General features: G+C 46.9%; 1 protein-coding gene across 1 annotated transcript in view; it reads left to right on the top strand.

The window, feature by feature from the left end:
* The window catches only part of ANKRD6 (ankyrin repeat domain 6), a 57902-nt gene that overhangs the window by 18700 nt on the left and 22196 nt on the right, over window positions 1-17006 (top strand). The window contains exons 2-4 of the mRNA XM_052645786.1: window positions 4239-4337; window positions 12355-12453; window positions 13579-13677. Coding sequence (XP_052501746.1) covers window positions 4239-4337; window positions 12355-12453; window positions 13579-13677 — 297 coding nt within the window. The remainder of the gene's footprint in view (window positions 1-4238; window positions 4338-12354; window positions 12454-13578; window positions 13678-17006) is intronic.

Raw genomic sequence — 17006 nt, 5'->3', positions numbered from 1 at the left:
AGAACCTGCACAGCTAAAGCCTTCACAGAGAGATTTATAACCTCCAAGTGCACGTTTGTCACAGGGAACTTCAAAAACATCCACGCCGAGACCCCACCCTAGCTTGATGGAGTCTGGAGGTAAAATTTGAGATTTTAAAAATATTTTCAGGTGAATCTATGGTGCAACAGTGTTGAAAACCCATCATTTATGTTATAGCTCAAAACATGTGGTCCTAATACTAGCAGCATCTGCTTCTCGTGGGAGCTTGTTTGTTGTTCAGTTACTGAGTTGTGTCCAACTCATTGTGACCCCGTGGACTGCTTCCCTGTCCTTCACTATCTCCTGGAGTTTGCTCAAACTCATGCCCATTGATTCGGTGATGCCATCCAACCATCTCATCCTCTGTCACCCACTTCTCCTCCTGCCCTCAATCTTTCCCAGCATCAGGGTCTTTTTCCAGTGAGTCGGCTCTTTGCATCAGGTAGCCAAAGTATTGGAGCTTCACCTTCAGCGTCAGATCTTCCAGTGAATATTGAGGGTTGATTTCCCTTTGGATTGACTGGTTTGACGTCCTTGCTGTCTCAAGAGTCTTCTCCAGCACCACAGTTCAAAAGCATCAGTTCTTTGGTGCTCAACCTTCTTTTGGTGGCTCATATGGTAAAGAATCAGCGTGCAATGCACGAGACCCACACTCAGTCCCTGGGTCAGGAAGATCCCCTGGAGAAGGGAATGGCAACCCACTCCAGTATTCTTGCCTGGAGAATCCCATGAATAGAGGGGCCTGGTGGGCTACTGTCCATGGAGTCGCAAAAGAGTCAGATAGGACTGAGCAACTAACACTTTGACTTTTTCACTTTCATCCTTCTTTATGGTCCAGTTCTAACATCGATACATGACTACTAGAAAAACTATAGCTTTGACTAGACGGACCTTTGTCGGCAAAGTCATGTCTGCTTTTTAATATGCTGTCTAGGCTGGCCACAGCTTTCCTTCCAAGGAGCAAGTGTCTTTTAATTTCATGGCTGCAATCACCATCTGCAGTGATTTTGGAACCCAAGAAAATAAAATCTGCCACTGTTTCCACTTTTTCCCCATCTATTTGCCATGAAGTGATGGGACCGGATGCCATGATCTTCTTTTTTTGAACGCTGAGTTTTAAGCTAGCTTTTTCACTCTCCTCTTTCACCCTCATCAAGAGGCTCTTTAGTTACAGGAGCTTGTTAGAAATACAAATTGTCAGTCTCCACCCCAGACCTACAAAATCAGAAACCGTTTAATGGGGCCCAGATAGCTGTCTTTAACAAGCCTCTGCTGCCCTATGAAGTTTGCAGACCACTGGTTTAAGGCATAGTATTAACGCACAAGCAAGCTAGTTTCATGTGACCTGTGAGTGTAACTGCAAAAGCACCAACAGAAAAGATGCAGTGGAAAAGGATAAAAGTGACAAGTGAGTGTATGGGGTGGGAGAATCGCGAATGATTTGCTCTTATGTTCCAGATTTTTAGTGAAGTCCTTGTCTGTTTTTATTTTATTTTTTCTTCCTTGCGGTACACAGGCTTTCTCTAGTTGTGTGAGCAGGGGCTTCTCTCGAGTTGCAGTGCACAGGCTTCTCATTGTAGTACAGTTCTGCCCATGGCCTAGTTGGAAGTTCAGTCAGAACAGGATTGGTGGTTTCCTGGAGGGAGCTGAAGTGCTGTGGGCCTGGAGAAGGCAGCAGGGGCCATTTCTTCTTGGAGAACAGGAGAAGGGTGTTCCCATAAAGAAGGTCCTTCCCGAGAGACGTGGAGACTGGAGACCTTTGACTGTATTTCAAAAATGGCCGTGGATGAGATCCAGCTGGTGGGAAGCTCAACCCTCCAGCGAGGGCCCATTTGGTTACCTAGGGCACCTGAGATCCAGCTCTTGTCTGTGCCATTCATAAGATCTCCCCAAGGCAAAGGTGTGGGGGTGTCGAGGAGGAGGGGCAGCAGTTGGGGGTCTTCGGGGGTGAGGGCTGAGACAGAGGGAAGGAAACCGTGATGGATGCTGGGTGTTGCCTCACTTATCCTATCTCAATGGTTAGTGGAGACTGCTCCTATTTCAGATGAGTAAATGGGCTTAGGAGAGTGGCCAACACAAAATCAACCAGGTGTTACTAGTCAGAGTTGGGATTTGAACCATGCTCGTTGAGCTCCAGTGCCTCTGGCCTTTCCTGTTTTGGAGAGGGCACTCTGCTGACCTTGGATGAGGGAGGTACCTCTAGTCCAGGGCCATTCTGTTAACACCTTATAGTTTCTAAAGCACCCTCCAGACGTGATCTGGTTTTAAATCGCATCCATGTTTCCTTCTCTGCCCTTCTGATTATTCATGTTCACTTGGACAAACCCTTTTGCTTCCTTGGGCTTCAGCGTCCACGCAGTAATCGCTGGTTGCTGACAAGGATGTTCCTCTGGCTTCCCCTGACCTGACTCCCATTGACCCCTCGGCCCGTGGCCTCCTTCCCAGCCTCTCAGGGCAGCTCCTCCAGTCATGGTCTGCACTCTCCAGATGCTCAGAAACACTGTATCCTGCCGTCTTGTCAGCCTTCCTCACCGCACACATCTCTCTCCTTATAATCACGATGGGCTTCCCTTTGTTCAGAATGCCTCAGAAACTTTGTGAAGGTCTCTGATCGGATGTCCTGGACAAGGACACATGGTAGGAGCCTGGGGCCAGGCCAGCGAGGGGAACCAGGCTATTTGGCTTCATCTGATCAGCTGTGGACAGTTCGTCGGAGGAATCAAGGTTAACCAGCCCGCATAGAACATAATCGCCAGCTGAGGAAGGTCACGGCTTCATCTTATCTCCAATGCTGCCTTTTTATGAAGGCTTTTTATAGCCTGTTTTCTTGGGAGAAACTTTTTTCTTAATTAAGAATTCTAATTTTAATGTGAGCTCTGACCTCTTTCTTTCCAGAATCATTCTAATGCTTTGATTGCATTTCACAGGTTGAAATTAAAATCCTTTATTGTCTACTATCTGTTTTCCTGCAAGGCTAGTTACCCATGGCAAACTGGCCCTTGTCGAGAACACACATGTGTTTATCCTGCTAGAATATCAATAAAGGGCTTTGGGAAGCTCTGTCAAGATGCAAAAAAGGACTCAGGCCATATGAAACCCTTATTCCTCCAGGAGTGTTTCTGTATAGGTGGGGTCTGTTGTTAAATGCTGTTTGGAAACATTTCTTCACAGTGAACCTGAGGGAGAAAGCTAAGGGAGCATAATGTCTCCTTTAGAAGTTGGAGAATTCGGAGCTTGGCAAGGTCAGTTTTCCAGATAGGAATTCACTTACTCTGAAGAGTGCTGTTCTGGGTGTGAGCCTCAGTGTCATAGCTCAGGAGCCCCTGACAGGGGACAGTCATCTCTATGACCCACCAGCAGGGCTGAGAAGCCCCCCCACTCAGGTGCACAGGAGATGTACACACACGTGTGTTCTGTCACCCACTGGGAACAGCCTGGAACTCACCAGTGACAGAATGAGTGAATAATGTGACAATATTTTTTAAAATAAAATTAAAGTGCTTGGTGAAAGTGAAGGTGTTAGTTGCTCAGTTGCATCCGACTCTTTGCCACCGCATGGACTGCAGCCCCCCAGGCTCCTCTGTCTGTAACATTTCCCAGGCAAGAACACGGAAGTGGGTTGCCATTTCCTTTTCCAAGGGATCTTCCCAACCCAGGGATCGAACCCAGGTCTGGTTTCTTTACTTTTCTCTTAAAGTTAATGGTGGGTAAGTGCATTTTCAAATATTATTCATATTTTTGAATGGTTGAAGTACTTTGTAATTTAAAATTTTTTAAATTTGTTTTACAAAGGAGAGAATCTAATGGTTTGTCCAGCAGTTTCGGTTTTGAGGAATTACTAGCCAGACATCTCTGGGGCTAAGTAGCTTGACACTTTGCTGCTCTTTCATCTCTTACCCCATCAGATACGCTGTGGCCACGTCACCAACCCTGTCACACCAGTGGGGAAATCGGAGAAGATGTGAAAACCCTCACCTTTCTGCTTGTCTGTTGGGTGAATAGGAGTAGAAATTATGCACTAAAGGAAATCTTCACATTTTGAACATATTTTGTTCATAGCTCATAATGCCAATAGCCAAGGTTACTTGAGACAAACTTGAATTCTGAGTGAATCTAAGCATCGCTTGCCAAACTGAAGGCGGGGGAGGAACACCGCTGTGCAAACCTTGCTCTTGTGATACCTTGTTCTGAAATCAATGTTTGCTCTGCGTTAACAGCATGGCCGGACGCCCCTGCATCTTGCTGCCAATAAGGGCCATCTTTCTGTGGTCCAGATCTTGCTGAAGGCTGGCTGTGACCTCGATGTCCAGGATGATGTGAGTAGAAGCTATCATTCTGTTGAGGGGTGGCTGTCAACCGGGCTTGTCTGCATAGAATACCACAATGTGTAACTAGCTGTGAGGTGGGGGAGGGACAGTAGTTGTTGCTCTCCAGCAGTTTTTAGCTCCACCTTGGTGGGAAGAACTTCCTCTTGAAGCCCTGCTCTGGGACCCATTCTCAGTAGCAAGTGTGGTTTGGTTTTCCCATCATAGTTCCTATTGAGTATTATTATTTCCTATCTATTATTATTCAAGTGTAGGGCCTTGAAGGGTGTTTTGCCTGTTTACTTGTCTCGGTATGAAGGAGCACACTACGCACGCACGCACGCACGCACGCACACAGATCTGGGCAAGTCTTGCTGGAAATGTGTCATTGATCAAACTTACCACTAGAGAAAAAGATGAAGCTTAAAAACTTAAATTTTTGTCTTTTCTTGCCTTGATTTCTGTTAGTATACATTTAGTTTAAAAGGACCTATTTAAAGAAAAAAAAACAGAACATTGATCTTGTGTAATCTGAGAAAAACAACGCCTCCAGAAAGGTTCACTCTGGTGCTCTGCCATGACTGAGAGTCATTCTCTGAGTTTCTTCAGTCCGATTATCTAGAAGGAGATTCTGCTTGGCTCTTTGGGTTCAGAGATCCATTCCTGAGTAAATCAGCAGTGGCTGGCATGGAGTCATGTAGTGCAGGGGGTAGCCCTGTTGGGTTTTTGGGCAGGCTAGATTCTCTAAGAAGGGGATGTGGGAAAGATTATGTAAATTGCTCTCCAGTGGGCTATTAGGAAAATGTCCTAATGATAATCTGATTGGAAACTCTTTTTGAAAAGTTTCTGACTGTGATTTGTACAGTAGAACTCGAAGAGGTAAGAACTTTTGTGAGGAACATAGACTCTTGGAGACTTTGTACTCATAAACGCCTTTCAGATTCACCTGTAATCACTGTGCTTACCAAATGTTATCAAAGTTCAGACCCTCTGTTGGGCCAGAGTGTGGGTCACCAAAGTGCTTCTAGTCTTGCATCCCTGTGTAATGTCTGAAAACTTGGCAAACACACAAGTTGAGAAGGACAGCATTCACAAAGCAATAACTAAGTGTGTCAGTGTCATTCAGAGATTTCTGGTTATATTTGGAACCTGTTGAGTCATCAAGGATGTTATTTTCAAAAGATGCTGAGCTAGCTTTAAGCTGTTGATTTCTACCCCAGGTCACAATACACTGTTTTCTTTCCCAGCACTGTGCCATCATAACATACCTGATTATATCTTATCCTTACATGATAGGAGCAAAAATACAGGCAGAGGGAAGAGATTCTGACCACAGGAAAGGCAGGGCATTGAACTGTTGGTGCAAATATGTTGGGCAGCATTTGCTCTTCTCTGCATAATTAAAGCCCTTGCTGCCTTGGTGGCAAGGCTGCAGTAATACCAGGCTGCTAACCCACTGCAACCCAGCACTCCTGCCTCAGGTCCTGAGCTCCAGGTATCATGTGTTCTCCTACAGCAAGAGCCAAGCAGACTTTCCAGAACTACTGCTGTTTATATCAGATAAGATAGAAGTAAACTAGTCAGGAGTTCTAACAGGGTAGCCAGAGGGGTACATGTCAGCAGAAGGAAAGCCAGCTCTACCGTTAGAGGGGTACTCTTTATTATTGAAATTATTAATATATTTTGCATCTTTCCCTTGCATATATTGTTTCTCTCAGTTTAAAACCAAACAAAAGTGCACACACAACAACGAAACAGTGTAAAAACAGCTGGAAGTGGAGGTGTCTTGACTCTCACTAGTTCTGAAGTAATGCGTTTGTCAGAATATGGTTCATGTGTGTCTTCTATATATTTACTCTGCTTGCTGATCAGCCTTGAAATCCATGCAGGAATTCGAGGGAGAAAACTCCTTATGGATGGTCTTTAAAGAAGCTGGGAATGGGAATCCCCTGGTGGTCCAGTGGTTAGGACTCAGTGCTTTCATGCCATGGCCCAGGTTCAGTCTCTGATCAGGGAACTAAGATCCTGCAAGCCGTGAGACACGAGCAAAAAATAAAAAATAAAATAAAGAAGCTGGGAGGTTAAGTATTGGAAAAAAAAATTTCAGAAGTTACCTGTCTTGGTGATGGGTAACAATAGAGAATGTTAATATTTTGAAGAATTTACTCCTAACTTCATGTTCTACAGATACTGTGCTTTGTATCATGGTAAAGACTGAGAATTAGTTGAAGAATGACCTCCAGTGCCCTGGAGTGGGATTATTATGAATTTGAACCTGTGGAAACCAGTGCTTTAGAATATGGAACTCCAGGAGCAAATTCCCTCTTGCTTCCTGCCAACCCTGTCAACGCTCATTGGAGCACTAACGCCGTCTCTGATTGGTCGATGAGCAATCACACAGCCCCCACCTCAGAAATAGTCCAGGACCCCGTGGCCACGGGAAAAGGCACAAAGGAAGAGAAAAATAAGAAAAACCAGAGAAGACAGGCTAGGAAGAACCCCAGAAGATCAGAGAGAGAAAAAGAGGTCAGCAATTGTTTCGTGCACCTCCCCTGTCTTGAGCTTCCTTGCAGTATGGCTGCCTGTGCCACCTGGGAGGGATTCCTCCTGAAGAGGGGCAGGGGCCACCCTTGCATGACGGGGGTTTCTTCTATGAGCTTGGCTTTGGAATCTGCCCACACTGTGCTCACTCTTTTTCACCATGTAGGAGAAAACACGTATTTCAGAGCCAAGTTTTAGACCTCAGTGGTTGCAAACCTTTAAAAATCTCTACGTAAGAAACACTGATGTCCTAGAAAAACAGAGAGCTGGCAGTTCATGCACTTTGCAGACAAGTCCCTTTGCAGTCACTCTGGAACATGATGTGCATGTTCCAAATCAAAGTGCCAGACTACAAGTTTGCTGGGTCTTCAAGTTCCAGCTTCAGCGTTTTTCTTCTGCTTCTTTGTAGTTAATCATTCAACAAATACTTCTCAGGTGCTATACTTGCCAAGGCATTGGGCTAAAGTACTTAGCTTGATGGTGCCATAAACAGGCAGCCCCATCCTCCAGAAGCACCTAATTGTTTTAAAGACCTGTTTAAGGTTAATTGACTTCACAGGTTATAAACAGCATGGGGCAAGTGCAAAAAGCCTTGACAATTTGAATTCTGCCCCAACTGTGGGTACATTTGTGTTAAGTCATGTCCAACCCCTTGCGACCCAATGGACTGTAGCCCACCAGGCTCCTCTGTCCATGGGATTCTCCAAGCAAGAATACTGGAGTGGGTTGCCATTCCCTTCTCCAGGGGTCCTTCCCAACCCAGGGATCGAACCTGCATTTCTTATATCTCCTGCCTTGGCAGATGGGTTCTTTACCACTAGTGCCACTTAGGAGGCCCCTGTCCCAACTGTGCTACCCTGAATAAGCTGGTTATTCTAAGCTAGGCACTGAACTGTACGGGACCTTGGCTTTTTAATCAATAAAATGAGAGAATTAGATGCCACAGCGCTTGGAGTGTAGTAGTTGCTGCTGCTGCTAAGTCACTTCAGTTGTGTTTGACTCTGTGCGACCCCATAGACGGCACCCAACCAGGCTCCCCTGTCCCTGGGATTCTCCAGGCAAGAACACTGGAGTGGGTTGCCATTTCCTTCTCCAGTGCATGAAAGTGAAAAGTGACAGTGAAGTTGCTCAGTTGTGTCCTACTCTTAGCGACGCCATGGACTGCAGCCTACCAGGCTCCTCCGTCCATGGGACTTTCCAGGCAAGAGTACTGGAGTGGGGTGCCATTGCCTTCTTCAAGAGTGTAGTAGAGAGTCAGTAAATATTCACTGAATAGATAATGAGTAAATGCTGTTGAAGGTGCCAAACTTCTCCCAGCTTTTTTTTTCTCCTCCAAAATTTCAGAATTTCATGGTTGATCTTTAAATCATAGAGAAATAAAGATTATATCTAAGTTGCTGCTTAGCTCTGTTAATAAGTATGTATAGAGGCACATTTTGTTTCAGTATTTGAAAAGTATACTTCCTTCCTTTTAATTTATTTTTTAACTTTTTATTTTGTACTGGTGTTTAGCCAATTAAAAATGTTGTGATAGTTTCAGGTGAAGAGTGAAGGGACTCAGCCACACATATACATGTATCCATTCTCCCCCAAACTCCCGTCCCATCCAGGCGGCCACATGACATTGAGCTGAGTTCCCTGTGCTATACAGTAGGTCCTTGTTGGTTATCCATTTAAAATATAGCAGTGTGTACATGTCCATCTCAACTCCCTAACTATCCCTTCCTCCCATCCTTCCCCCGCTGGCAACCACAAGTTCATTCTCTAGGTCTGTGAGTCTCTTTCGGTTGTGTAGAAAGTATACTTTTGAAATAATACTTTTATTTCCAAAGCAAGTGTTAGTTTTATAGGAGGAAGAATTGATTCGCAGGTCATTGACCCTGTTGCAGTAAAGGGTCTTAGCTGTTCATTTATGTCATGTTCTGGGGAAGAGCAGGTCTTCCCCGACGTGGCCCTTGACTTACGGATTCGTGTCTCAGGGTGGCTGGTTTTTATGTGCCACAGAAACCCAGAACCACCCCACCTCATGTGAGCCGAGCTCACGGTCCCTCTTGAGGGCCATGCAGGGTGGGGGATGGCTAGCTCTGGCCTTCACTGTCCTATATATCCGACTGATGAGGCAAGGACCCTGGCTCTGGGCGCATCTCTGAACGAGAAGCGTGAAGACTGAGGGGCAGCCGTGTCCTGGAGATGGGCAGGCCTGGGAGAAGGGACCCGCCGGAGACACCTGTGCCAGGTGCACAAGGACCACGGGGCTCCCACCACAGCCTCGCCCGGGCTGCCAGGTCTCCCGAGTCCTGTTCATCCATCGGAAATCTACTTTTAAGGGCTGAACTAGAATTGAGATTAAACTTCCTACGTTGAGTTAGAGTTTCACAAAGGAAAGTTATCCCCACAGAAGCAAGTTCAGGAGATTCATGCTAAAAGCAAGTAATAAATCACGGTGGTGTTCTGGCTCCAAAGTTGCCTCAGCTCACGATTTAGTGGCAGCCCATGAAGCACAGTAAAACATTTGCTCTGAAGCCAGGCCGCGGACAGGACCCACACTTTAGGCACAGCAAAATGGTTACCTTTGGTTACGTAAAAGGGGTGTTCTAATTGGGCCCAGGAGGGCAGGTTCGTGTGCCCGCAGTGTGTAGAAATGGTTAAAGGCCTCCAACAACTAGAAATCTGACCAAGTCGGTGCTTACTCCGAAGAAGGGGGCTGCAGCCTCACTCTTGTGGCTGAGAACAGGGCACCTCCTTTCTCATCAGGTCAGTAACAATAAATTACATTTGAGGTCCATTTTGGGAAAACCCATCATGACGCTGATAGGGAAACACGCAGTCTTGAAGATTCTTACAGAAGTTTTCAAAAATTGAGACTGGGGCTTTTCCGGTGGCTCAGTGGTAAAGAATCCACCTGCCAGTACGGGAGACACAGATTCGATCCCTGGTCCAGGAAGATCCCACAAGCCATGGAGCAAATAAGCCTGGGTGCCGCTACTATTAGCCTGTGCCCTGCAGCCTGGGCGTTGCAGCTACTGACGCCTGCACGCCACAACTAGAGGAGAGCCCTCGCAGCAGCAAAGACTCGGCACTGCCTCCCAGATTAAGTAATTTCTTTAAAAAATTGAGACTGGGCAGTTTTTCATGATTATTTGTTTGGGCCTTAAGTACACCTCATCTGGAAACACTTCCTAAGTTGTTTGAAGAGGATGTGTAATGGCTTTGCCCACCTCCTGTAACCACCGATCCAGTGGCCGTATTCTTTTGATGACATGGCACATAGAAGGGGTCCTCTTTGAGTAAGTGGTCTTGGAAAGGTGAGTGAGAAGAAAAGCAAGGCTAAACCTACTTTGTAACGGGAATCATAGCATAGGATGCTGAGGGGAGGGTTGATGACAGAAGGCACAGACAGTGGATGGAATCATGGTAATGATTACCTCTACCCTCCTGACCCAACCAAGAAGAAATCTCTTAGATTCTACAGAATGAAGAGAAAGAAAAGCCTCTGAGACATGGACAGTCCCATCCCGTTTCTGGTATATCAGTACAGCTTAGACATTTAATAAATAGCTGTTTTTTGATGCTAGAAATTATATATGTAAAAAATTGGAAAGAATTAAAAAGTTTAAAGAGGAAAATAAATATTATTTCCCCTCATGAATTTTTAAAGGGAGTATTTTTAAGTTTTAAGAATGTGAATTTGGTTTTTAAGTAGGAGTATGGATGTGAGAGTTGGACTGTGAAGAAAGCTGAGCGCCGAAGAATTGATGCTTTTGAACTGTGCTGTTGGAGAAGACTCTTGAGAGTCCCTTGGACTGCAAGGAGATCCAACCAGTCCATTCTGAAGGAGATCAGCCCTGGGATTTCTTTGGAAGGAATGATGCTAAAGCTGAAATTCCAGTACTTTGGCTACCTCATGCGAAGAGTTGACTCATTGGAAAAGACTCTGATGCTGGGAGGGATTGGGGGCAGGAGGAGAAGTGCACGACAGAGGATGAGATGGCTGGATGTCATCACTGACTCGATGGACATGAGTCTGAGTGAACTCTGGGAGTTGGTGATGGACAGGGAGGCCTGGCGTGCTGCGATTCATGGGGTTGCAAAGAGTCGGACATGACTGAGCGACTGAACTGAGCTGAAGTGCTTTTTATTGTGATGAACTACACATAACATAAAATTGACCACTTTAACCGTTTTTAAGGGCACAGTTCTTTAGCATTAAGTACATTCGCATTGTTATGCAAACATCACCACGATCTCTCTCCAGAACTTTTTTTTCAGATTAAGTGCTTTTAAAGTGCATTGTCATTTGTTACAGATCCCAGGGATATAAGTAGAATCAGTATTTGATGAAGGCTATTTATAGGTAGCAGTGCAATCCTCTTTAAAAAGCCTGTGTGTTCTCCGTGTTCTAGTTGGTCTCTCCTCTCTTGGGCTAAGAAGCAGGAGTACCCTGGGGCATGTCTTCTGCCCCTCCTAGGTTCCACCAGAAAATTGTTCATGCAAAACTCTTGCCACCCAGATCATAGACCCCAAGAAGGGAAGGGAGGGACCTTGCCTCCTTTCACAGAGGAAGAACTTGAAGTCTAGCGGGGTGACAGGTGTCCCCCAAGGCTTCCACAGCACACATCTCCTGACCCCCTTGACCTGCTCCCCTTCTGTCCCACCAGGAACTTTGCACACCATTCACCCATCTCCCCATTCAAGCTTACACCCCAGGCTGAACTTGATTTCCTGAGTGTCTGTCAGAGATAACGTGTGTTCTTGGAGACTTCAGGACTATTTCTTGCTATGGACTTAACTGTCTTACCTCTAGGATATTAGTCTTCTCAACTGCAGTTAGAGGGAGTCAGCTTCCCTTGGCACCCTGACTGAGAAAGAGAAGGCCGGCCATCCCAGGAATCTGATCACAGAGAAAGGGGTCAGATGCAGCCCTAACAGAGAAGCTGCTGTCATGGGATGTTGGAAGAGTCTTAGAGATGTGCGGTGACAGCCTGACTCCCTGAGTCCTTCCTCAGATGTCCTGGCATATCCCCCTGCATTGTTCTAGGCCAGGGCCAATCAATCAAGGAGTCCACCCACGCTCGGGTCCTGAGTGCTGCTGAGTAACAGAGTAGGCTAGTGAGTCCTCTGATGCTGGGGAATGAGAGGATTCAGAGGGAGTAAAGATTCCAGGCATTGCTGGTTACCTTGTGCAGCCCACAGTCTGGCTTTCAGACCCACTTGTCACAGCTGTGACAGTCCCATTGCCATCCCCTGGGGTGGCGGGTAAGAACCTGACCCTCATCCAGAGGTCAGCTCTGTGGCCCAGGGTTGCTCTACGGTTGGCTCAGGGTTACCACTGAGTTTGTGAACATAGTCCTTCTTCCCGGCATGCACTGTCTGTTGACTAGATCACTGAGCCCAGCTGGCCCTCGGTGACTGAACGGTGAAGCAGGGGAGTAAATGGTGGGGGGCTGGAGAGTGCTGACCGCCATCCTTGCTTTCCCACCACCTGCAGGGGGACCAGACCGCCTTGCACCGGGCCACGGTGGTGGGGAACACCGAGGTCATTGCGGCGCTCATCCAGGAGGGCTGTGCTCTGGACCGACAGGACAAGGTGAGCAGGGAATGGGGCACGCATCAGCCTGAAAACGCGCTCTGGGGATTTCCTATTGCTTGAGACATTGTAATTCCTGAGTCTTATCACTTATGATTCAACATGAGGAAATCAGCCTGGAGTTCCTCTGAAAGAGTATCTGATCTCCCAGCAAACAACATTTACAAAAGCCCTTCCCTCTTTTCTGTGGTAGCAGTGAACAACCACAGAAATATAAACGGTGAAGAAGAAAAACCTGGATGGGGGACTCCACATCCAGAGACTCTGAGTGGAAGCCCCCAGACTGTGATTCTTAAAAAAAAAAAAAAAAAAATGGCCTGAAACAGCTGGGAGGGCATTGCTATCTCTTCTCTGTGCTTCCCTTTCCCTCACCCTACCTCCAGGTCCCACCCCACTCAATTCATTGCACTTGATGTTTCTTTTTTTAATAGTAAGTTAAGCAAACACAAGATCTGTGGAATTAGTTGATTTTTATTTAAAAGTCACCTATGGAGGATACCTGTTTACCATATTTACAAAGCACTGCCTTTTTTTTTTAATAACTGTATTTACAAATCACTGTTCTCAGTGCCTGCTCATTTGTTTGGGGCCCTGAGGCTTCTGGATTAAACTTTGAGATCAGATTTGGAGAAAGAAAAAAGAGCTGTAGAATCCACTTGTCCGCCCATAGGCCCCTGGAGCTTCTGAAGCTGGACTCTCCATCTGCCTGATCTTTGCAGGGTTCTCTCTGGGGCCAGGAGTGGAGCGGGGCAGCCCCTGGGGCGGTGTAGGTGGGTGGAGGAAGGGACGCCACGCCTCCCAATGCAGCTTTCTGTTCTGCAAGAGCGGTGCGTGGGAGTCCTTCTCACCACCCCAGTTCCCAGAGAGACTTAAGCCCTAATGCCGTAAGTCATCCACTGTGCATCATAACGCTCGAGTGCGTCTAGAGTGGTACTTGTTAGGTACCATTTCTGGGAGAATGAAGAAACTGGCCACTCAGATCACTCCTTGGGTTCTGTGGTTTAGGTGAGAAACCCCAGCCAAGAGAGACCCCTGGGTGGGCCTTAAAATAACCTGCGCTGTGCTGATGGTGAGCAGACGGATCAGGCTTGGGTGACAGGGCTTTCTCTCCTGTGTGCTCCCCAGGACGGGAACACGGCCCTACATGAAGCATCCTGGCACGGTTTCAGCCAGTCGGCCAAGCTGCTCGTTAAAGCTGGAGCCAACGTGCTTGCCAAGAACAAGGTGAGGTCCGGCAGGTGTGAGACCCCCTTGGTCACAATGGGGACAGCCCAGCCCGCCTTCTTTCAGGGAGCCTCCTCTTGCCAAGCAGAGCTAGGGCTCGGGGCCTTGGAACCTGGTGCGATTGAAGGCTTGGAGCTGGAGTGTTCCCGTAGGCTGCGGCTCTCCCTGCTTTCCCGTAGGTCCCTGAGACTGTGGTCACGGGAGCCAGCCCCGGCCTGCGGGGGCAGAAAAGGACCACAGCGTCTCCTCTCCCTTGCTGTTCTCTGTCACCCTCCACTTCCCTGTCTTTCCCTTCCATGTCCCTGGATCAGCCCAAAAGCCTCACAACAGACTGACTGATCTGTCTTGTCCCTTCGCATCCTGCTCCTCCTCTCCTCAGGAACTTTCCAGAAAGCTCCTCACCTGTTGCTGTCTTGGGCCTCCCCAGAGCGGCCTCAGCCTCTGCTGTCGTCTCTCTGGGTGACTTTGGCGTGTGCCTCCCGGGCTTGCAGGGTGGGCCCACCATCTCTTCCCTCACCCCCTCCCTTAGGGCTATCCAGTTTCTTTTTTGCCTATTGACCCTCAGGGTGGGGACCTGCCCGTTTGTTGGCTGGGTTTCTCCAGCTCCCGGGACTGCACACAGCTCTGTGCTGTGCTGACTGGTGAGATGTTTTCCCGTGGTTCCCTCATGGGCCGAGGGCTTCAGGGAAGCAGCTGGCCCTGCATTGTGGCATCTCCAATAAAAGCCTGGCTCACTGCCTAGAGGACTGGTGGTTCTCCATTTCTCCCAGGTGGGACATGGCCTAGAACAGGAGTTGGTAAGTTTATACCAACTCAAAGTAGGTGGTTCCCAGTTAACGGATGGGGAGGCCTCACCTGAGTCTTATAAGACATGTGATTCATTTGTGACACAATTAGGGCTGTGAATTATCCCAGCTGGATCCACTTCACCACACTGCCACCTGTCCCCTGAAGGGCCCACCCCCAAATTGTGTAGGGAGCCACAAGCTCTCTAGATAGAGCAGCACAGGTGAGGTGTCATCCCAGGAGAGGGACTTACATGCTCACCAGCCTCAAACTCTAGGAAGCCTCTAGAAGTTCCTTCTCTTTTTCCTTTTTCCCCACAAATAAAATTATAAGATATTTAAAGTCTGCAATATCATGATTTGATAGCTCCCAAGGGTTAATGAACACGTTGATCACCCCTATTTATTTACCTTTTTGTGTCTGCGTGAGAGAACATTTAAGTTCTACAATTAGCAAATTTCAATTATACAAGACAGTGTTATCAGCTGTAGTCTGTAGACTACAGACACAGACACTTATCAGCTGTAGTCCCCATGTTACATCTTATAGCTGGAAGTTTATACCCTTTTACCAACCTCTCTTTATCCCCCTCCACCCCCCACTCCAGCTTCTGGCAGCCACTTTTATACTCTCTGTTTCTATAAGTCCATCTTTTTTTCAGACTCCACATAGAAGTGAGATGATAGAGTATTTGTCTTTCTGTCTAACTTATTTCATTTGGTGTATCACCCCCTAGGTTCATCCATATTGTTGCAAGTGATAGGATTTCTTTCTTTTAAAAGGTTGGATAATATTCCATTGCATAAGAAAGGTCCTTACTCGGCCAAGTACAGCAGCCCCTGTCTAGAAATCAGTACTCATTACTCAGGGTGGGAAAAATGCCTGCTATGTATACAGCAGGTCAGTTTTTTAAATTTCAGGTTTGACATTGCAGCCGTTTGTGTCTCCTTTGATTTCACACATTGGTTTGGAGAGCCTTCCATGTTATTACATGTATGATTAGTGCATTCCTTGTGTGGATATACCATAATCTGTATTCTAACCCATGTTTTTTCATTTTCTTCCTCCAAATGCTTTTCAGCATGATCGATACTTTCTTACTGACAAAGTAAATTTTGTTTTATTTGTACAGCTATCAGATTTCTCTTCAACTTATATTTAACATATATTTTTTTCAACATATATTTAAGTGACCTCCAGGAAGCCAACAGCTTTGGGAAAACCTTCTCTGTGTGTACTGAGAATTACACTAAGCTGAGCCCTGAGCCCTACCAGGGAATGGAGTGTTTAAAATGTGGGCAGACCCTTTGTTTTGGAGGACTAAGCTAGCAGTGCTTCTCTATCTGGCTGCACTTTAAAATCTCCTGGGAAAGTTTTTAAAAAAGCAGGGGAGAGAAGAAGGGAGAAAACCAAACCCACATGATGACCAGGCCTGGGGTGACCCAGGCCTGGTTTTGCCTAGAGTTAGGGAAGGGATGCATCCCAGAATGCAGACCTTTCAGCACCTACACATGAACAGCCTGGCCCCACCCCCTGGGGCGGGGACATCGAGTTGCATCCATGCACTGGTCTGCTGAAAGGGTCCCCCAGTTGAGTCCAGCCTGCACCCGAGGCTTGATAACCAACAAACTCACTCAACTCTCAGGCTCAGAACTCACTAAGTTCCTGGAGGTAGCAGTGAGGAAAGAAAGACCTTGCCTAGGTTGGTTAGAGCTAAGGTCATGAGAAGGATGGTAAGTGGCCCTGCAGCACACAGCTTTCCTCTGTTTTTAAAAACCCATTCTTCTTTTCAAAGGTAAGGAGTATAAACCATCCTTGAGTCTGGGCAGACAGTGCCATATGATCCAAAGAGGAGTGAACCGGGCCAGGGAAAAGCCATAAACAGGCTGACAGCTCTGAGCCCACAACTGCAGGCCTGACCCAGCTTTTACGCTCAGCAGAACAAACACAGAGCTTATGTGTTTAATCTCCCAATCCTTGCACCGAATCATGTTGCCTGCTTTTCTTGTCACTTTCCTAGGGGTTATCAGCAACCTTGCAGGTCTTATTCCCCTAGTTTCAGAGAGTTCTCTTCTTGTCAATGAAGTCTTTCTGCAAGATTGCTGTGTATGTGATCCTGACCTTTGGTTGCCATTTGACCTTGAAGGTAGACTCCCAAAAGCAAGAGGGTCTCTATCTGGATGGGAAGTGATAGATGCAGTTGTATTGCATGTCGTGTGGGGACCTTGCCCATAGTTTAAATTTTGATATTTCAAGAAAAACCCAAGATTTGGGAGAGGCTTGCAAATTAAATCTGTTACTGTAGCCTGCTGGAATCAGCCTGTTTTACCTCCATTGGTAGGCTGTCCACAGCTGTTCTGTGTTCCTCTTAGAACTAAGAGGAACAGCCTTGTGCATGTGCCCAGCACTCTGCCATGAAGGAGATGGTCTCCTCAGCACTCCGAATCAACCCTCATTGTCTCAGCACATAGGGGTCATGCTCCACTTTACAGTGGTGCTTATTAAGAGCATTCCCCAGTAGCTTGCAAGCAGTAAGTGGCAGA

This window comes from Budorcas taxicolor, chromosome 9 (assembly GCF_023091745.1).
Source record: "Budorcas taxicolor isolate Tak-1 chromosome 9, Takin1.1, whole genome shotgun sequence".
Taxonomy (NCBI): Eukaryota; Metazoa; Chordata; class Mammalia; order Artiodactyla; family Bovidae; genus Budorcas; species Budorcas taxicolor.
The sequence above is the reverse complement of the archived record's forward strand: the minus strand, read 5'-3'. Positions and strand labels throughout refer to the sequence as shown.